The 21415-nt window shown below is 60.6% G+C and overlaps 1 protein-coding gene across 3 annotated transcripts in view; it reads right to left on the bottom strand.

Moving 5' to 3' along the window:
* Nucleotides 1-18119, bottom strand: part of DOK7 (docking protein 7) — a 37169-nt gene extending 19050 nt beyond the window's left edge. The window contains exons 1-4 of one of the 3 annotated variants that reach the window (XM_025384749.1): nucleotides 17996-18119; nucleotides 17879-17924; nucleotides 7903-8133; nucleotides 4856-5056 (exon numbers count right to left, since the gene is read on the bottom strand). In XM_025384749.1, the coding sequence (XP_025240534.1) occupies nucleotides 4856-5056; nucleotides 7903-8133; nucleotides 17879-17924; nucleotides 17996-18049 (532 nt within the window). In that variant the 5' untranslated portion in view covers nucleotides 18050-18119. The remainder of the gene's footprint in view (nucleotides 1-4855; nucleotides 5057-7902; nucleotides 8134-17878; nucleotides 17925-17995) is intronic. The other 2 variants (XM_025384751.1, XM_025384750.1) reach the window with 2 other exon arrangements.
* Nucleotides 18120-21415: the final 3296 nt, after the last annotated feature.

The following is a 21415-nucleotide window of genomic DNA, read 5'->3' as shown; positions in this document are numbered from 1 at the left end:
GGGTTTGTCACACCGCAGGAAACAGTGTGGGAGACACAGAGAAGCAGGACAGAGTCAGCAGGATGCAAGCAGAAGGCCACGGCCTGTGGGGCTCAGGGCAGCTCCCACTCTGGACAGAGACTGGGGTTGCCGAACTGCAGGCAAACCTTACCCACGTTACAGTCGCACCTGCTTCCTAAGAAACATGTCTTCAGTGAAAAAGCTGCCGCACTAACTCCAGGACTCACTGGCTTGAGAAAGAAAATGCTGTTTCACACAGACATTCAATGAACCAATTAGATCTAAGACGGTTTCTATTTGAATAATCTTGAGTGCCCTCGTGGTTTCCACGCAGACATTCAATGAGCCAATTAGATCTAAGATGGTTTCCGTTTGAATAGTCTTGACTGCCCTCGTGGTTTCCACGCAGACATTCAATGAGCCAATTAGATCTAAGATGGTTTCCGTTTGAGTAATCTTGACTGCCCTCGTGGTTTCCACACAGANCCTATTCACCCTGCAGAAGCTCACTTCTCCAGAGAGCTTCCCCCAATGCCCCAGCCTGGGGTCTGTGCCCCTCCCGGCTCCCCTCCCACCCTCTGAGGACTGGAAATGCCTCATTCAGTCTCATGCAGGCTCTGAGGCCCGACCATCTGATCCCTAGACCCAGCACCCGACCAGGAGAAGCCACTGACCCAGCGCCGGGGACAGAGGCCAGAGCTCCAGCCAGCTGGGTCCAGGCTGCCCGCCAGGCTGCAGTGGCAAAAGACGGCCGGCAGGGGGCTCTCCGGAGCTGGGCAGATGCAACGTTCACATAGCAAGAGCCTCGTAGTTGGGGTTTTCATTCTTTACTCTTTTTTATTTTTATTTTTTTCTTTTTGAGACAGAGTCTGGCTCTGTTGCCCTGGCTGGAGTGCAATGGCAGGATCTTGGCTCACTGCAACCTCCAACTCCTGGGTTCAAGTGATTTTCCCACTTCAGTCCCTCGAGTAGCTGGGATTACAGGTGTGTGCCACTACACCTGCCCAATTTTTGTATTTTTAGTAGAGACGGGGTTTCACCATGTTGACCAGGCTGATCTCAAACTCGTGACCTCAGGTGATCCTCCTGCCTCAGCCTCCCAAAGTGCTGGGATTACAGGCATAAGCCGCCATACCTGGCCACATTCTTTACTCATTTTTAAAAGTCAAAATGAATTTCAAATGCTCCTGGTGGCCCCCAGAGGCTGGGTGAAGAGGCAGATGTTGGTCCTTGGACTGGACCCAGCTGGAGAGAGCAGGTAAGGGGGGGAAAGGTGGCACCTCCAAAAGCTTCCATTTGCCCTCAAGGCCCAGCTCAAATGTCCCCCTGCCCCTCCAAAGCTCTCCCTTCCTGGACTCTGGGTGGGCTCACCCTCTCCAGGGCCCACCGCCCTCTGCTGCAAGCTGAGCCTGTCCCGGGGTGAGTGGCCCTCTCTGCATCACTCTCCACCACGCACATCCGTTCCTGCAGGCGGGGCCCAGTCACTTGCCCGTGTGTGAGGCTGGAGCCCGCAGCCCTGAACTGTCCACAGACCATCGCCTACCATGTGCCAAGTGCGCTCAGGCCAAGTTCCGGGAGTCCACACTACAGGCCCGTGACCAACAGAGACAGGAAATTGGGCCACACTGGGGACCCAGAGTTGCTGTCACCAAACCACCTCCTGTCCCATTCTGAACAGGCAGCTGTCCACAGAGAGACCTCCGCCCCCAGGCACCAAGCCCAGCCAGGCCTGTCTCCACCCGACCCCCAGCAGGGCCCCCGTGATGCGCAGCCATGCCCAGCATCTCAGGATGAGTGAGGCGTCGCCTTGGGCCAGGGTCACCCTCTCTGCTGTCTGCGGAGCTGGCTGTGGTGGGGCCGAGTGAGGCCGTTCTGGGGATCGGGGGCCAGGCTGGGACCTGTCCCTGGGGAAGGAGAGAATGTGGATTTCCTACACCCAAAACCTTCCAGGGCCTTCCCACGATGCCAGCCCAGTTGTGACCTCCAGACTGAATGTGAAGACACCCACAGACTTACTGGGATCCAGATTCTGGATCCTTCTCTGTCCCAGTGGCCCTGGTTGTGGACCAAATGGTGGCCCATAAAATGTGTTCACATACCAGAACCTGTGAACAGGGGTCTCTGTGGATGGAACTGAGGATCTCGGGATGAGGTCATCCTGGGTCATCCAGGGGGGCCCTAAGTCCAGGGACTGCAAGAGACAGAAGAGGAGGCCCACGCAGGCGCCAGCAGGCCCTGGGATCGGAGCAGCGCAGGGATCGGAGCAGTGCAGGGATCAGAGCAGCGCAGTCACGAGCCGAGGCTGCTGGGGCCACCAGCGGCTGGAAGGGGCAGGAAAGACCTCCCATGGGTCCCCCCCCAAGAGTTTTTGGAAAAAGCCGACCCTGAGGACCCCTTGATTCGGGGCTTCTGGCCTCCAGGCTGCAGAAGGAACCCATTCTGGACACTTGGCCCTCTCTTGGGGGTCATCTGCTACAGAAGCCCCAGGAAGCTGATGCCGCTGCCCCTGGACCACCCGAGTTGCCGGCTCCCTCCCACAGGAGGCCCCGGGTTGCCCACACGTGCCGTAGACACCCTGTCCCTCCAGCCACGCGGCCTGCACTCAGTGTTGCATTGCGAACACCATCACTTGGCCGAGTCTAAGACCCAGCCTAAACCACCCAGGGTGGCGGCCACACCCGTCTCCAGGAGGATAGAGCCCAGCAGGGCCTGCTGGGGACGGGGATGGGCGACTCAGCCAAGCCTTCCAGCCTGGCCTCCAGAACCCACCTGCCCTACAGGGTGTGCAGCCGTCGGTGACGGAATTCCCAGAGCCCTTCCTCTCTCAGGCCAGGGTCCCACCGGGGACGAGAACATTCAGCACTGAGCTGCAGAGGGGGGTTCTGTGGGGCCAGCCCCCATTTGTGGGTTCTGTGTGGCCAGCCCGGTCTGCAGGTTTGCGGGTGGGGCTGCTCTAACACCTTGCCCCAGGGAGGCAGCAGCAGGACAGACGGCCCCACAAGAGTTCACCCTGGCTTTTGAGCAGCCCAGGAAAACAGCACAGCAGCCTCGCCCTGGGGAGAAGCACAGCCCCAGGTGTGGGACTGTTTACCGGCGGAAAAGGGGCCACCCACACCTCGGCAGGGATGTGAACCTCCACGGCCTCAGAGGGAAAACATCCAGTGGCCACATTCCATTATGGCCCAGACAAAATAAGCAGGTCTCCAAGGACCCGGGTCCTCCTGCCGCGCCCCAGCTTAGAGGGTGAGCACACGGCGCCGACCCGGCCAGCTGCCTGCCTGTGCCAAGGAATTCCACAGACAGAAAGGAAGGCATGGGTCCCCCCCTCCAGGCACCCCCAAATCTAGCACACCACAGACGGGACAGGCTGCCCGTGCCAGGACAACTAGAGCCTGCAGCTCTGGCTTCCCACGCGACAGAGGACAGGGACGCTGGGTCCAGCCACTGTCCCCGGCCGCTGCCAACCCACTCCCCAGCGGCTCCGGAAGCCCCCGTGCTGAACCTCCGGCCTGCCGCAGGGGGCCTGGGGGTCTATCCAGCAGATGGGACCCCGACAGGTGTCCTGGTTCTCCCGGGAACCACCCCCACCCCCCACACCAGCCCACAGCTGGCGTGAGCAGCGACCCTGCCCATCCATACTGGCTGTCCAATCCTGGAGGGGCCAAAGCCCTTTGGACTCTGGCTATGGTCCCTGCCAGCCCCAGGGGCTGAGACTCCGGGCCAGCTGTGCCCCCTGCAGCTGGCTGTGTACGCCCCCTGCCTCCGTGGAGCCTGAGCCTTGCCGCCCTGTTCCCCTTTCAAGGGTCAGATGTTGTCTCCTCAAAGACCCCAGCAGGGCTGGCTCCTGCAGCGAGACCCACTGGGTTTGCTCCCAGCACCCAGCGCAGAAGGTGGTGTAACATGGCACCCAGATGGGCTTGCGCCCGTGCCCCAGCTGGCCTTCGCAGGATGAGGTCCCAAGCGGCCAGCATGGCCTGTGTCGTTGCTTGCATTTGCTCCACCCAGACATCAGGCTCCACCAGAGCCCCGGCCAGTGTGAGCCAAGTGCTGTCCCTCCGTCCTCTCAGCCCCACACCAGGCCCACAGGAGGCCCCTCTGCCCACCACCAGCCCGGCCAATGAGCAGCTGCCCCTCCAGAGGGAAGAGAGGAGGCGTCACGCCCTCCGCGGGGATTGCAGGTCCACAGGGCAGCCTGGCGCATCTGCACCCAACATGGGAGAAAGTGGAGGGGGTCGCTGGGACAGCCCGCTCCTGCAGCAGCCCTCAGACTCTCTGGAGACTCTCTGGTGCCTTCCTGCTCCCATTTCCCTCACTCCCCTGGCTGAGGGCGGCTCTCAGGCCTTCACACGCCCAAAGGACTCAGGCCATCCCCACCCACGGCCTGGCCACCTCACTGGGGACATTAGGGCAGCTCTGGGCGACCCACAGGCGGGGCGGCTGGCGTGTCCACCAGGAATTCTTGGTCCAGGAATGTGTCTCCGTGGTGCTCATGCGCGAGCTCAGGCTCCCCGCCACTAAATGCATTTGTTCTTTGTTTTTTCCTTTTCATGAAATCTGGATATGAGCGGCTCTGAGGCTCTGTGGCCTCGGGCCCCTCCTCCCATCCCCATACTCTCTCCCTGCAGTGAGGAAGAGCAGAGGCAGCTGAGGCCCCATACTTGGCACTCCACACTGAGGTTCCTGCAGGCAGAGGACCTCGGACATCGAGCGTGGGGAGACGCCATCCACCTGCTGGTGCGTTCTGGAAATGTCAGCAGGCCGGCCTGCACGTGGGGTCAGTCGGCCCAAAGCCAGCAGTTCTCGGGGGAAACGGGGGTGCTTCCACTGCTCAGTGAGCCCATGCATCCGTACTTACAGTACCCACACCTGGTCCCGCCTTCAAAGATGAATCCGCTCGGCACGGCCCCGTAGCGCCGGAGGTCGGATAGCTTCCACTGCCCCGTGACAGCCGGGGGGATGTCCCTGGCCAAGACGAGGATGTCATTGCAGAGGTGCAGGGTGGCCGGGCCGCTCTCCAACTTGGTGCCTGGAGCCACTGTCACATGGAACCTGTGCACTGTGGGCGGGCGGGGTGAGAGGGCATCACGGGCGGGGCGAGAGGGCATCGTGAGAGGAGGCAGCAGGGACAGAGGCCAGGCTGGGGCGGGCAGGGGCAGCCACCCAGGTGTCAGCCGGGGAGGCAGCGGCGGCAGGATGAGCAAATGGCTCTCCCCACAGCCCCGAGCGGGCGGGGGGGCCAGGGGACCGCACTTGTCTCCTCGCCATCCTCCCAGGAACTACCTTTGTTCAGGCGCAAGCAAGTCCCAGAGGGGCCTGACCTCGGACCTCCGCCTCCCTCCCCTCCCACCACAGAGCTGCTGGGGAGGACAGGGCTGGTGAGTGCCCTGGCTGGGCTCCCGCCCCCAGCACCTCCTCTCCAGAAAGGCTCCCTCCACAGCTGCGTGGCCCCGTCACAGAAGGGGAAACCGAGGCTCAGGGACTCCCAGCCTCCAGTTAGGGTGTGGAGAGTCTGGGGTCTGCATCGAAGCCCCAGCCTGGCCACAGGAGCCTCAGGACACCACAGGCCCTCTCTCCATCCAGGTGGCCGTTCACCCGAACCCTGAGCACTCCCATGGTCCTGTCCACTGACGCTGCCCAGGCCCCCGCCCCTGAAAGCCTCAGAGAGGAGAGTGGTCCTGAGTGCTGTCCCCGCCTTCCCCCTCTTCCCAGGTCAGCACCCCAGGCAGACAGCAGCCTACCCACCAGGGGCCCCACCTGCTCCATCTCCAGCCCCCGGAGCCAAAGGGACCCCTGTTTCCATCCCACCTCCCACTCCTCTGCCTCCTCCACCTGCTCCAAGCTGTGGCCTTGGGTGCATCCTTGTCAGGCCATGTTCTATCAAGATTACGCTGCCTGGGCAGTGCCCAGTGGCCTCTGTGCTATGGCCCTGCCCCAGCGGATGAAGGAAGCAGAGCCATGCCGCTGAGCCAGGCTGGAGGGAACCCCCAACGGAAGAACTTTCTTGAAAGTTCTGGCAGTTCTTCTCTCCTAATGTCTCCTTCCCCTGCGCCCTTCCGCAGAGCTGACCGCACCTCTTCCCACTAAGCCCCCAGCCTCTCTCCCCTTCAATGGAGCAGGAGGGGCTGCTGCCCTGGGGCCAAAACTGGGGGAGCAGGACACTCACCTCCAAGGCCAAAGAACTCAGCCATCAAGGGCCAGGATATTTTAATCAATATTTTAAAAAGTAAAGTTTTGCAGAGTCCATGCTAATCAAAATAGCAAGTTTTTTCGTGTTTTTATTTTTTAATTTTTAATTTTTTTTTTTTTTTTTTTTTTTGAGGTGGAGTCTCGCTCTGTCGCCCAGGCTGGAGTGCAGTGGCGCTATCTTGGCTCACTGCAAGCTCTGCCTCCCGGGTTCACGCCATTCTCCTGCCTCAGCCTCCCGAGTAGCTGGGACTACAGGTGCCCACCACCACACCTGGCTAATTTTTTTGTATTTTTTTTTTTTAGTAGAGACAGGGTTTCAGTATGTTAGCCAGGATGGTCTTGATCTCCTGACCTCGTGATCCTCCCACCTTGACCTCCCAAAGTGCTGGGATCACAGGTGTGAGCCACCGCGCCCGGCCGTGTTTGTTTTTCTAACACAGGGTCTCACTCTGTCTCCCAGGCTGGAGGACAGTGGTGCAACCTCAGGTCACTGCAACCTCCACCTCCCGGCTCTTTTTTTCTTTCTTTTTTTTTTTTTTTTTTGAGATGAAGTCTCACTCTATTGCCCAGGCTGGAGTGCAATGACACAATCTCAGCTCATTGCAACCTCCACCTCCCAGGTTCAAGCGCTTCTCCTGTCTCAGCCTCCTGAGTAGCTGGGATTACATGTGCCTGCCACCAGGCTAATTTTTGTATTTTTAGTAGAGACAGGGTTTCACTATGTTTGCCAGGCTGGTCTCAAACTCCTGACCTCAGGAGATCTGCCCGCCTTAGCCTTCCAAAGCACAAGGGTTACAGGCATGAGCCACTACGCCTGGCCATCATTTTTGAATTATTAGTAGAGACGAGGTTTCACCACTTTGTCCAGGGTGGTCTCTACGTCCTGGGCTCAGGTGATCTGCCCACCTCAGCCTCCCAAAGTGCTGGAATTACAGGTGTGAGCCACCACACCCGGCCTAAAATAGCAAGTTTTTAAAGCGAGGGCAGCTAGAGCTGGTGGGATTATTGGGTGGGTGCCAGTGTAGGACCAGGACTCGACTCGGTTGACATTCTACTGTTTTGCTCGTTACGGGTTTTGTGGCACTGATTTGGTTTCCTAGGAGACGCAGGATTATGCTTGCTCTGCCGCTGAGTGCCCAGGCCCCATCACCACCCACCTCTGCTCAGAGCCCCAGGGCAGCTCAGCCCCCAGTGGCCCCCAGGCACCCATTCGAAGCCCCTGTAGGGCTGGGACTGAGGTTCCACCTCTTCCAGGGCCAGCTCCGCAGGGGAGCCCTCCCTTTCCCTCTCTCTCCCTCCCTCTGTTCCCTCCCCTCCCTCCCATCCTGTGTGGGGGAAGCTAGGGTGGGACCACCCAGCCTGGGGCTCTCCTTCCTACCCAGGCTCTGGGCTCCACTGTCCAGTGTGGGAAGCAAAGGGCGGGGCTTTGGGAGGCCACATGCCTCCAAAGGCCACCAGCTTGAGTTAAAGACTCCAGTTGTAACTAATGGTCAGGCTAGGGAGCTCCAAAGACACCATAGCTCAGCAGACTCCGCCTCCCAAACCCTCTTGGGCACCCCCAGGCTGGAGCTCAGTCCACTGTAAGGCACCCATGAATGTCCCATCTTCCTGCACGGTTCCCTGGAGCTGCTCCCGCCTCTGCAGCCCACGTTGGTGAGGGGCCCTGGCACACCTAAGCAGGGAGCCCTCTGCCCGGACCTGACCCCAGTCACTCACCCTCGCCTAGCGCATAGCGGATCCGGGCGTCCCACGCACACATGGCCTCGTGGCTGTCGAAGCCCAGCATGACAGCCTGGGACAGGCAGACGATGGCCAGCGTGTGGGCCAGGCCTTCGTAGGGCAGGCCGGGCTCCAGCCCGCAGATGTCCTCTAGCGTCAGGCTGCTGCGCTCCCGCAGGCCCTTGGAGCGCTCCGACTTGTCCTTGTAGACCAGCATCAGCAGGCAGTCTGCAGGGAGCGCGGCTGTCAGGGACGCCAGCCAGCACCGCCTGCCCGCGCCCTTGGTGTCCCCAAGGAGGCCGTGACAGTGCAGAGACCCGGACTGGGGGCGTGACTTCAAGCCAGCCACTCAGCCATGCCAAGGCTTCGACTCCTGGCATACAAAATGGGGCGATCCCCTCCCACAGCAGGACCCACAGGCCGCAAGAGCAGAAACGAGCCCAGAATATTCATGTCTGTGCCCGGCCCCCGACGCTGGCTCCCATGAATGGGTTCTGGACCTTCGCCAGTGGATTCGCCCTGTCCCAGGCCCTGGAGCCCCCCGGGCCACACGGAGGCCTGCAGTATCTGTGGTCAGGGGTTTGGGGGCCCAGCATGGGGCCTGCCCGGTGGCTGTGGCCTCCTGCCCTGGTTCTGCCAGCCTGCCCCTGCCCTGCCGCCCTGCCAGCCACACCTGTGCCCGCTCCCTGCCGCCTCAAGACCCACTGCCCCTCCTGGTTCCTTTAGTTCCCAGGGTGTGGCTGAGCTTCAGCCCCAGGGAGTCAGGGAGGTCAGTGGGCCGTGGGTCCCACCCCATCCACCCGGCCACTGCCCAGCATAGCAAGTCCTGGTTTCTTCCTCGGCTGCTGGGGACCTGCCTGCGTTCTGCCTCCCGGAGCCTCCAGGGCAACGCGGGTCCCCGTCCCCATCCCACGTTCCCATTTTCCAACGTCACTGTCACCGCAAGCAACTAGCGGGTGCCGTCCACTCCGCCAGGTGCAGTTCAAACCCAGCACAGCACAGTCCCTGTGTGGCCTTGGGCGAACCACCTGGCCCGGGGACACTCCTGTGAATGGCAGGGGCAGCAGGTCTGCCCGAGAGAGCAGAAGACAGCGCAGGAAGACTCCCGGCCCTCCCGGCAGTGCTCCAGGCTTGACGACCAGGCCTCCTCCCACCTAGGCCCCGGCAGCTGGGCTCCAGGACACCCGGCTTCAGCGAGGCTGTAGGTTTTGGGGCCTCATGCAAACACCCCAAATCCCTGTGAGCATGCAGGAGGGGATGGGAGAGAATGTCCCCAAAGAGGATTGCAGAATGACGTGTCCTCTGAAGCTCTGAAGAGTAGGTGCTCACTCTTCACACAGGCCCCGCAAAGCCACATGACAACCAAAATCCCAAATGAATTCGACTCAGACGCTCATTTTTGCAATGGAATCCAGAGCAGACATGGTGCTCAGCTTCCCTCTTCAGCCGTGCCCACCTCCCCGGGCCACATGGCCGCAGCCCGCAGGGCCAGGGGGGCCTGTGTGACCACAGGGGCCAGCGGTCAGCAAGCTTCCTCTGCAAGGGGCCAGAGAGCAAGCATGCAGCTTTCAGGGCCACACGGGCTCTGCAGCCACTACTCAGCAGCGCCACCCTTGCTGGTGAAAGCAACCTCAGACCGTCTGTGGACCCATGGGCACAGCTGCATGCCAGGAAACCCAATTCACAAAAGCAAGGCGCAGTGTGGGCGCAGCGACAGCACGTTCAGTTCCCATTGGAGGATCTGTCCGCAGTGTCTGAAACATTTACAGCTAGAAAAAAGCTAGGCATTCCCGATTTGAGAAAGAAGCCCCGTCATCCCTGCACCCACAGAACTCATCCCTGCACCCACAGAACTCCGCCTGCCCTTTCCAGACAATCTCCTGCCCCCCTGTGGAAACTCCAAGGCAGGAAGCAGGACGCCTGCCCCAGAGAGAGAAATCGAACATGGCGGCATAACTGGAATTTGCCATAACAGCAGTGTCCCCCAAATGCATCACCAGAGCACCCAAGAAATGACGGCGTGTGGGAACAGCATGAACATGGGGGTGGCTCCGCGCGGGACGGGGGCCCCAGGGCTGCCTGAGCCTGAGGACGGCCCGCAGCCCCCGACTCTGTGACCGCACCACATCCTCCACCCTCTGCCGTTGAAGTGTGTTGTGAGATGGCTGCAGGGGCCTGGGCCACCTCTGCCTCAGGGGACCTTAAAAAGCTCAGCCACACCCATGTGGAGAGTGGCAGAAACTTCCGCTGAGGATAATCACAGCCCACACAGAGCACCCCTTCATACCCTTCCCCTAAGGGGTGAGGCCCCTGGAAATCCCTGCTCTGATCTTCCAGCCTCATGGCCTTGGGCTCTTGGCCTCAGTTTTCTCATCTGTGACCTGGGGACAGTGGCAGCCCCACCTGCAGCAATGCCATAAGGACCATCTGCAGGAAGGTGTGGAAGTCCTGCATGCAGTAAGCGCTCAATACATGCTTGCATATTCAGGTACACGTCTGTCTGCATTACCAGCTGTAAGGCCGGGCCGGCTTCCCTGCAATCTGGCTGCCCATGCACAGAGGGACCAGGTGACCCATGGCTCACCCTCAGTACCCAGCAAGGGGCACACACTGGCCAGCCATCTGCCACCTTCCACCTCGAGGGCCTCAGCCTCCTTGGAGCTTTGGTGGCCTGATCACCCAGAAGCCAGGCAGAGACCTTTCCTCCCCTGTGGCTCTGCTCTGTGATGGTGGCACCTTGGCCACGCCCTGGCAGACAGCTCTGGCACCTGTTGACAACCAGTTCCTGCCATTGCCCCCAACCTGCACCTCCTTTGTTCAACAAGTTACATTCCCAATAATCCAGTCAGGACTGGGGTCAGGAGCTTGCCTGGAAAGAGCCCCATATCACCCTTTTGGCTTTACCGGGCTTAAAGTCTCCGTTACGATACTTAGCTGGAAAGCAGCCACAGATGATGCGTGTGGGAATGGCTGTGAGCCAATAAAACTTTATTTACAAAAACAGGTTCTGGCAGGATTTGGCCCAGAGACCACAGTGAGCCGACTCCTGGCCGAGAATTGAATTTGCCACGATGGCTTTTCACACCTTCCACGAGCCAGCCGGCCCCACCCTAGACATCTGCACCTGCCAGGTTGGTGGTGGGGAACGTGCTGAACCCATGCTCCACCCTCAGACCTTTTTCTGATTCACGGACGCCACCCCTCAGCCTGTCTGATTTTTTCTGGACTCTGTCTACAAAAGCAGACTCACACCCTGTACCTTGGGAACGCCTGAGAATCTAGGAGCACTTACATGCAGGGGGCTAGGCGTGGCCCCCAGCAAGATGTGTCCACTCGCGACCCCGGAACCTGTATGTCCTTATTTGGGAACAGGGTCTCTGCATACGTAATCAAGTTCAGGATCCTAGATTATCTGAGTGCAGCAGCAAGTGTCCTTGTAAAAGGCAGAACAGGAGAAACAGACACAGGGAAGGTCACCTGAACGGGGACGGAAGCAGGGACTGGAGCGCTGAGGCCACAGCCAAGGGACGCCTGTGTCCAGCAGGAGCTGGGAGAGGCAGGAAGGAGCCTCTCTGGGAAGCTCAGAGGGAGTGTGGCCCTGCGGCCCCCTGGACTGCAGAGCTCTGACTCCCAGCACTGAGAGGGCAAATTCACGTTGTTCGAAGGCCCAGCTGTGGTGCTTTATTCTGTTGGCCACAGGAAACTGATGACCACCCAAGTCACTGATTTCATTTTCAAACACGAACAGAAGCAGGGAGGTCAGAGCTGGGGGCCGACTCGCCCCTCCTGCCTGGTGGAAGCTTCTCCGGCAGCTGACGCCCACCCCCTCATGCTCAGGCCACCCCCTCCTCATCACGGACGATAAATCGATCCTGTTTTTAAAGCGCATCTCGAGATGAGTGCCGGGGGCAAAACGCTGCAGGAACTGGCACCAGAGAGACGGCAGCTCCAGGCCCAGGGCTGAGACCAAGCCAGGTCAGGGCCGGGACACCAGAGCCCCAGGACGCAGCGGCTCTCCCTGGGACACAGCACGTGTGCTGGGGAGACACGGGGCTGAGGGACTCAGGAGCAGATGGCCACTGGCCAGCTCCCCAGGGGCCAGGCCCAGAGGGCCCCAGCCACACTCTCCCAGGAGGCCTGGGCACCCGGGGGTCTCTCATCCATCGGCTGAGGAACCACCGTCAGCCCCGCCCACCCACCCTCCAGCTGCTCCGCACTCTTGGGCATTGGCTGCAACCTAGCCAGGGAAGGCTTTTGCAGGACTTGGAGGGTTCCCGGGGCTCTGGCAGGCAGCACTGGGCTGGGTGGAGGGCACCGGGTCATGATGGTGAAAGAAGACAAAGAGGAGACACCAAGAGAGGCCAACCAAGGCACAGAGACCAACGTGGAGCAAGCAGGCACACATGCACACTCACACACACACACTGATACACACAGACACGCACACACACTCATACACGCACACTCACACACACANACACTGATACACACAGACACGCACACACACTCATACACGCACACTCACACACACACAGACACGCACACACACTCATACACGCACACTCATACACACAAGCACACACAGGCACACACACTCATACACGCACACTCACACACAGGCACGCACATACATGCACACACACAGGCACAGTCATACACGTACACTCATGCACAGGCACTCAAACTCATACACAGACATGCACACACATACACTCCTACATGCACACTCAGACATGCACACACACTCATACATGCACACACACAGAAATGCACACACTCATACATGCATATGCACAGGCACACACATACATGCACACATACATACATGCACACATACACAGGCACATGTACACTCACATGCACACACACACGCACACACAGGCATGCACACACACTCATACACACACATACACACAGGCAAACGCACACTCATACATGCACACACAGGCAAATGCACACTCATACACGAACACACACAGGCACACATACATGCACACAGGCACATTTATACACACACATACACACAGGCACACACACATACACACATACTCACAGACAAGCACACACATACACAGGCACACTCACACTCATACACGAACACTCAGGCACACACACTCATGCACACACAGGCACACTCATACATGCACACACGCACACACTCATACACGTCCATTCACACACAGGTGCACACACTGATGCACACCCATGCAGACACCTGCACACAGTTGCACACACAGACACATGCACACAGGCATTTGAGCTCACACACACTCGCACATACACACAGGTATTCACACACATGTGCACACGTGCACACATAGACACACTCCCACACACAGGTATTCACATGCACGTGCACACACACGTGGGCACAGACATGTACTTGCACTCATTCTTGTGCACACACACACAAACGTGCACTCATGCACTCACTGCTGGGGTCTGAATCTGAAATTCCGGTGTTGAAATCTTCACCCCCAAGGCGATGGGTTAGGTGGTGGGGCGTTTGGGAGGTGATGAGGTACTCAGGGTGGAGCCTCAAGAATGGGACCAGTGCCTGATGAGCAGACCCCAGGGCGCTTCCTCCCCCTACACCATGTAAGGACAGAGAAAGCACCATCTATGTAGCAGGACACGGTCCTCACCAGACACCCAGGACACGGTCCTCACCAGACACCCAGGCTGCCTTGATCTTGGGCCTCCAGCCCCCAGAACTGTGAGTAATGACTGTCTGAGCCGCCTAGGCTGTGGCATTCGCTAAGAGCCGCCTGAGCTAAGACAGCCACACAAGCGCACACTCACACATACACTCTTACACACCCAAATGCTCACACTTGCTCACACGTGCACATGCTCCCACAGTGTGTACAGGTGCACACATGCATCCTCACACACACACACGCACATGCACACACGCTCCTCCTGCATTCACCTCCACAGCCACAGAGGAATGAGACATCCAGGATGAGCCCAGGGACTTGGGTGGGGGAGGGATGCCTGGGGACCCTTCTGGGTGGGGGCTGGGGTTGGGGGTCTTTCCTGGACACGTGGGGCTGAGAAGCCCACCAGACGCCGGACGGCGATGCACACAGGCAGTTGGACGCAGGCGTCTGGAGATGTAAAAATAACCGTGGAGTCATGAGCACACGGAAGGCCTTGCAGCCAGGGCGGAGAGCCGGGGAGGGCGGGAGGGGAGAAGGAGGAGGGGGAGAAGCCACAGAGAAGATGGAGCGAGCAGGCGTGGTGGCCCAGGGAAGGCAGGGGCGCCTGCGGGCCAGGGACATAGTGTGGGAGTCCCCGCCCACACTGAACACGATGGGAGTCCGCAGAAGCGGCTGTGGGACAGCCCTTGGAAGTCACAGTGACCTTGAGGCCATGCCCTTAGCAATGCAGGTGGTAGCAGCCTGAGGGGACCCTGCTGGGGGTGCAGCAGCCTGGAGCCGTGCCCAGAAGCTGGGCAGGGGCGAGGGGGGCGGCCATCAACCAGGCCGGCCTGCTGGTGCCTCCTCAGACCAGGCTACAGCCAGGACACAAGGGACCAAGATCCAGTGTCTAGCCCCGGCCCCATTCACAATCTGGTTCAGGAAGGAAACATGAGGGTGTCCCTGCCTGGCACAGGTGTTGGAGGTGTGGTGCAGGTGGGCCCCCCAGACATCACCAGGGGCAGCCCAGGACGAGGCTCCGGATGCCAGGCCCAGGCCCTCACGCCCACCTCTCCATTGCCCTCAAGAGCCCTGTGAGTGGCCGAGGATGCAGGCAGGGAAGCAGCCGTCCCAAGTCACCGTTCCCACATGTGGAGCTGCGAGCTGAACCCCGGCTCTCTGATTCCCTGTCCTGAGGCGGGGGCTGCGAGAAACTCGCCCTGTTCCTGATGTTTCTACGGGGAGAGGATGACTGGCCACCACCCACGCCCAGTCTTCAGCCCGGAGCTGGGATGTCAGCCCCAGTCCCTTGGGGAAGGAGGCAGAGGCACAGGAAATCCACCGCCTTCTGCTCAGGAAGGGCCGACCCAGTTTCCACCCCCGGCCCCTCGTTAGCAGTGCTGCCCACTGTGGGTGGCAGGGCCCCAGCACAGCACAGCCGTGGGGCAGCTCTGGGGCCTATGGGGCACCTGCCAAGGGGCTCCTGGCTCCTGCGCTGTCTCCGTGGGGTCCCTCCTGCAGGACGGGCTCAGTCCCACCAGGCTGCCTTTGAGGGCGACATGGAAAAGGGGACCCTGCCCTCCGAGAACTCAGCATTAGAACCAAGAGCAGTGATGGGGGAGACTAAGCAAGCACCCAGTGGTCAGCCTGGGGGCAGGTGCGGAACTTCCAGCCAGCTGCGGGGGACAAGGTTTGGGCTGTTTGGGGGGAACTGGGCTCCGCCCAGCAGTCCGTGTCTTGGGCCAGATTCCTCGGGTTTCTGCGCCTCAGCCTCCCTTCCATGGTGACTGCAAGACCCTGCCAGCCCCAGGACTCGGGCCCTCCCGGTAGCTTTTCTGAGCTGGATGAAGCCCCCAGGAACAGCCCCTGTGGGAAGCGGGTCCCTCCAAGCGTCTGACCCGGGGCCACACCCTCCACAGGATGTCAAGAACGCTTGCCTTGCCACCCCCAGCCGCTGCGCCAGGGAGGAAGAAGAGAGGGGCTGGGCCAGGCGCTGGCATGCCGGGTCACCAGCAGAGAGTCCTGGGCCACGACTGGACACAGACCACCCTCCTCCCCCGGGGCCCTGCCCAGAAGGGGACGCACACACGCATCCTGCAGTCAGGATGCGGTGGAGACCTCGAGGAACGCGGTCCCACTGCAGGGCACCCTACAGTCCCACACCGAGGCAGACGGCCCGACATCCACTGGCCGTGCCCAGCACTGTGGCTGAGCTGCCCTTTGATAAAAGGTGTTCCCCTTTCATTCGCTAACTAAACTTTGCCATAAGAGAAAGATGTGCTTATGATTGAGAAAAACACGAGGAGGAGAAAGGTGCCCGTGGAAAAGGTGCACATCTGGGCCCTTCCCAGAAGGAAATCACCGCTGGTAACAAAAAGAACCCTGCCTGTCTTACAAGGAAGCAGACAGGACCCATTCTCTCTCCCTCACACTAAGAGTGCTGTCTGCTCCTTCAGGGCTGGGGCCTGCTCCCGCCAGGCCAGGCCCATCCACGAGGGCGGTGGTCTCCAGCGCTGAGCGGGAAGGCAGCTGGGTGAAGGCAAAGGGGGCGGCACCCAGGGAGGCTCATGAGGGGCCAGGAGGAAGAGGCATCAGGGCCTCTGAGCAGAGAGGAGGTGCCAGGTTGGCCTGGTCAAGGTGGGGAGGTGGGCGTGCGAACTCCACTCTGTCCCATCGCCTCATCTGACTGACCTCTGGGCCACCCCACAGGGTTTCTGTTTCAGTCCCAGGCTGCTGGAGTGACCAACACAGAAAGCAGGTGTCCAAAGCAATGGGTCCCAGGCCAGGGAGTCGGTGGGTGCTAGGGACACCTGGCCGCAAGGCTTAGAATGAACATCCACCCAGAGGGGGCAGGGCACCTTCCACTACCCCACATCACCTCCCACGCCAGTCCCACGAGGCTGCAGATCTCAACTGCGCGGGATACGGGGTGACCCAGCAGACGCTCGGGAGCCACCACGTTCACCTACAGATTCACAGATTGTCCCACCTGGGGGACCCATTGCCAGCTCCCATCACTCCACTCAGGCACTCACCAGGCCTGGGGAGAACACCCTCTTGAGGCTGGCAGGCCCTGCCTCCTGGGACTGTCTGATCCAGAAAGAAAAGCCTCCCAAGAGGGACAAAGACCTCTCCCGCAATGCTCCTCTTGGGCTGCTGTCCCGCGTGCCTTCCTGGGCTGTGGCCTCTCCGAAGGGTCTGCACCGGCTCCAGCCCAGCACCATCCACCCATCAAGCACCACCTGCCCCACCACAGCCCTGGCCCAGCCACAGCTGACCAAAGCCTGTCGTCCGCCCCAGCCTGGCAGCGCCTCTCACTCTGCCCAGACCCCACCCCTTCCTATACCAGGTCCCCTGCAGCCCCGGAGGACAAAGACACCCTTCCAGGCTCTGATGGTGCCCCCACAGCTCCAGGCAGGAGGTCTGGGCACGGAGGGCTGAGTGAAGTGACTGGTGTGCAGCCCAGGCCCTGCGAGGGGAGGTGGAGGCAGGCAGGAAATGCCTTCCTCCAGGACCACCTGAGGCCCTGCAGAGGGGACCCAGGAGGGAACCCTGCTCCACACCTTCCCTGGGAGCCACAGACTCCCATCCTGGATGACGCTCTGGCAGGCCTATGGCATACAGCCCCCCGGTGCACGCAGGCCGAGCATCCCACCCAGACCGGGGCCTGGCCGGCTCCACCGCACCTGTCCTCTGGAGCAGCTGCAGGCCCGGCTCAGCCCTCCCCACAGGCCCAGCGCTGCAGGCGGCCTGGGCTGCCAGACCTGGGGGCTCCGTGTTGACCCTCCCCAAGCTGGGGTACTGGCTCAGGGCGGAGACTGCGGGGGACCCCTGCCTCCTCCCAGAGGACTGTTCCCCCAGCAATATGGCAGTCACTCGGCCCCCTACCCCACCACAGCCCAGCCTCTCCTCTGCCTGGGAGGGGCCCAGGGTCAGCGCCCACCCACACAGCACCCCTGGAGGCTGGGTTCCGGGACCCTGCTCTGAGCGTTTCCACAAGCACAGCTCAACCCTCAGGCACGTGGGGTTTTGCTTCTGGGGTGCCCCTTGCTGCTCTGCTGGGGGGCTCAGGGCCTGCATCCCCTCCGCCTCCAGGGCCACCAGGCAGCCTCCGGGCCTCAGTCTGCCCTGCTGGAAAGAGGGTTCTTCCGTCCGGGCCCCCACTGCGTTCCCAGGGGCGCCGTGGGGTCCGGGTCCGCGCGGGGCTCTCCGGGTTCCCGGCGGCGTGAGAGCGGCGGCGATTTCGGGCGAGCGAGCATTACCGCCGGGGGCCTCGGTAACCCGGGTCACTAGGCCCCCCGCGCCCACCGTTCCCCGCCCGCCCCGCTCACCTGCCACGGGCGACGGCTTGCGCAGCACCAGCCACCTACTCTTCCACTGCGGGGACAGGGGGGAGCGTGAGCCGCCGCCCGCGCCCGCGCCCCCCCGCGCCCCCGACGCGCCCCGACCTTCTTGCCGTCCCGCAGCTTGACCTGGCCCTCCACCAGCGCCGCCTCGGTCATCTTCTGTCATGGTTCCGCGCCGCCGCGCTCGCCCCGGCGCCCCAGCCCAGGGTCACTTTCAAAATAGCTCCCAGGGCCCTGGGCTGGGCCAGGAGGGCGGGCCCGCGGGCAGGGCGGCGACACCGGCGACTCCAGGGCCGGCGCGGGCGGGGCCCCTTCTCCTGCGGGCGGCTCCCCCACCCCCACGGGCCCCCCTGGCCCCACCGTCCCGCGGCGGAGCGAGCGCACCATCTGGGCTCGGACGCCCAGACCAGCGCCTGCGGGGGTCCGGCGGGGGCTTCTTTTTCAAAAAGCAGAGAACCACCCAGCAGAAAGTGGCCCCGCTCTGGGCGCTGCTGCCGACTTTAAAGTTGGTCTTCAACCAATCCCGCCTCCCAGACTGGGGTGGTGCCCCTCCCACCACCCCGGGGGTCACCAGACACCCCCACAACAGACTGGGCACAGGCAGCCCAGGCCTAGGACACTCTCATGTCCCAGGCTTCCCCCACACTGAGGTGACCCCTCCCCAGGCAGACAGTAGGGGTCCGGGAGCCCTGGCAGCCTCCATCTCTTCCTACATTTCTGTTCCCATTAAAAGGATGCAGGGACCCCAGTGCAGGTGGGTGGGTTCAGGACCCACAGTGCCACCTGGATGCCCCCAGTCTCCACCTCTTCTGCCCCCGTCCCCAGAGAAGAGCAGGCCCTGGTTAGGCCAGCCTGGTCCAATGGGTAGGGGAGCTGCCCGCTTCGTAAAGGACCTGCCAGCAGCCCTCCCAGCTGGGTGGTTTGCGTTTCTGGACCCCCCCTCCTTGACCCTGTGGCTCCAGTCCAGCTGTCCCCAAGCTCTGGCCTGGGCATTAGATGTTACATCCAGGTTCTTCTGCAGAGAGGTCATGTGCTTTGGGGGACCTGGCAGGTCCGCCCCTTGGGTGTCAGCCCCTTTCGAGAGACGGCCTCCACCACCCTGGGATCAGGGACACCCAGAAGATACGGGAACAGCAGTGGGGAGGGGCGATGGTGCCCCGGAAAATAAGCACGTGGACAAGCAGCGAAACTCCCTACCCCAGACCCCATCCTCACCGGGCTGACGGTTCTCGGGGGAGAAGAGGGAAGGGGTAGACAGTGTCCTGTTAGGGAGGAGGCATCTTCATTTCATCCCATCCAGACCCTAGGCTGGGCTCTGTCTGCCTTGTACTGAAGAGGAAATGGAATCAGGGCAGCGTGAGGCCTTACAGCCAGGACTGAGCCACATGGACTGACCTGAGAGCAAGGCTCAGAGGCATCGGGAGCCCTGGGCACCCCTTCCCACTGCCCCTGTGATCCAAGAGGCAGGTCTCGGGTGGGCCACAAGGGTTGGTTTTGATACTTCAGTGATATCTTGTCAGGGCCTCACGCAAGGCAGGGGACACCAGGCCCAGGAAGCAGATCTTTGCATCCCCCACCCACCCCTGCAGTCACCTGTGCAGCCACCAGCCGCCTTCCGCAGAACAGTTGCTGGGCCACAGAGCCCCATTCATGCTCCCCACACATCCCAGGCCCCCAAGGGGCTGGCGCAGGACAGCCGGTGCGGAGGCGGGGGCGGCTGGGGCTGTAGCCACAGACACATCCGCTGCCCTGGGCGCCTGGCACTTGCTCATCCCTGCAGGGAGGGGCAGGGCCCCGCTGCATTCCTGAGTGCTGGCCTGGGCCCAGGCTCCTGCCATGCCTGGCAGTTGCACCTGCTCCCACACAGCCTGGAACACACAGGATGCCGGAGGGCAGACAACTCCCTTCTCTGCTCCATGCAGCTCCAGGGCTGTGGAAAGGTGGGGAAAGCTTCCTGCAGGAGGAGGAGGTGGCCTGGCTGCCACTCCCAGACTGACCGAGAGCCCTGTGACCCTGGGCAAGCCCCTGCCCTGCTCTGTGCTTCAGAAGTTATAGCTAGAAGTCTCCCCAGAAGTTATAGTCAGGGTTGCTAGTTGCAGATGGAGAAATAGGCTGGCCACTGAGTAGGAAGGGGTTGATTGGAAGCAAATTAGGTCTCCAAGAACCAAGGGGAAGGCTGGAGAGCTGGTGGGCAGTGAAAGCAGAGTCACATCCTGAGACAGGAGGACACCGTAGCCCAGCCCCACAGCACAGCTGAGCTCCACACGAGGGGCAGGGCCACCACCTTCAAAGGAGCCTACAGTCTCAGGTCACAGCTGCACCCCTGACTGACCACAGACAGAGCCATGCTGCTGCTGGACACTGTGGCCAGGGAAACTGCCATCTCTGCCAGACCCCGTTGCCATGGTGCATTGCTGCCCACCAGTGGCTCTGCAGCCAAGGGACCTGTCCCTCACTAGCCACACCACCTTTAGCCACCATGTGATCTTACTGATCTCAGCTTCCTCTTCTACCTTGATACTGTGATGAGCCCCCAATGAGATGATGTCCATGAGCATCTTTCAAAATGATCCCGGGTTTTCCAAGGGGATTCCAAGGGGATGATGGGGACCAGGGGTGGGCTACTTTGTCTTGCATCTCTAAGTGGCCTGGTGTGTGGGAGAGAAACAAGTCAGCTGAGCATGGCAAACACTGTGCCCTGTGGTCACACCTGTTTGTGCATCCTTATTTCCCAGTACCACCCCCCTGATCAGGTAAGGCTATATGAGTGAGTTCTGGCCAGTAAGGCATGGGTGGAAGGGGTGACCAACACTTCTGGCCTGCCCATAGGATGCCTGATATGGTTTGGCCGTGTCCCCACCCAAATCTCATCTCGAATTGTATTAATATGAATAGCTCCCATAATCCCCATGTGTTGTGGGAGGGACCTGCTGGGAGGTAATTGAATCATGGGGGTGGGGTTTTCCTGTGCTGTTCTCATGACAGTCAATAAGTCTCACAAGATCTGATGTTTTTATGAAGGGCAGTTCCCTACACACTCTCTTTGCCTGCCACCATGTAAGATGTGCCTTTGCTCCTCCTTTACCTTCCGCCATTTTCCTTTGCCTTCAGCAAGCACCTCAGCAGTTCATGTTTTATTTTCCTAGTGGAGTGACCCAAACCTTCATTCCTGAAGGGTCTGGTGATTTGTAGTCCTGCCTGGATTGGACTGTTGCAGTTTCCCATTGACCTTAATCACACGGCATGATAATATTGACAGACGCCCTAATGGATCTTTTGTATTCTATGCATACTCTTCCTTACCTCTGTTGTGGAGTAGGGGACTGATTCCATCTCAATAGTCTTGGTCAATCACCGCAGCCAACACCGTAACTCCTTCTTAGCCCGTTGACTTAAAGGTAGGAGGATCCCAAAGTGTCCAGGTGGCAATCTTAACTTCTAGCTTAATGGAACCGTTGTGTCTCCTGGTGGCAGTGTTCCTCCCTCTGGAACTAAGACCTCTAGGCCAGCAGAACGTAATGT

This window comes from Theropithecus gelada, chromosome 5, assembly GCF_003255815.1.
Source record: "Theropithecus gelada isolate Dixy chromosome 5, Tgel_1.0, whole genome shotgun sequence".
In the NCBI taxonomy this organism is placed as follows: Eukaryota; Metazoa; Chordata; class Mammalia; order Primates; family Cercopithecidae; genus Theropithecus; species Theropithecus gelada.
Note: the sequence above shows the minus strand (reverse complement) of the source record. Positions and strands in the feature narration are given on the sequence as shown.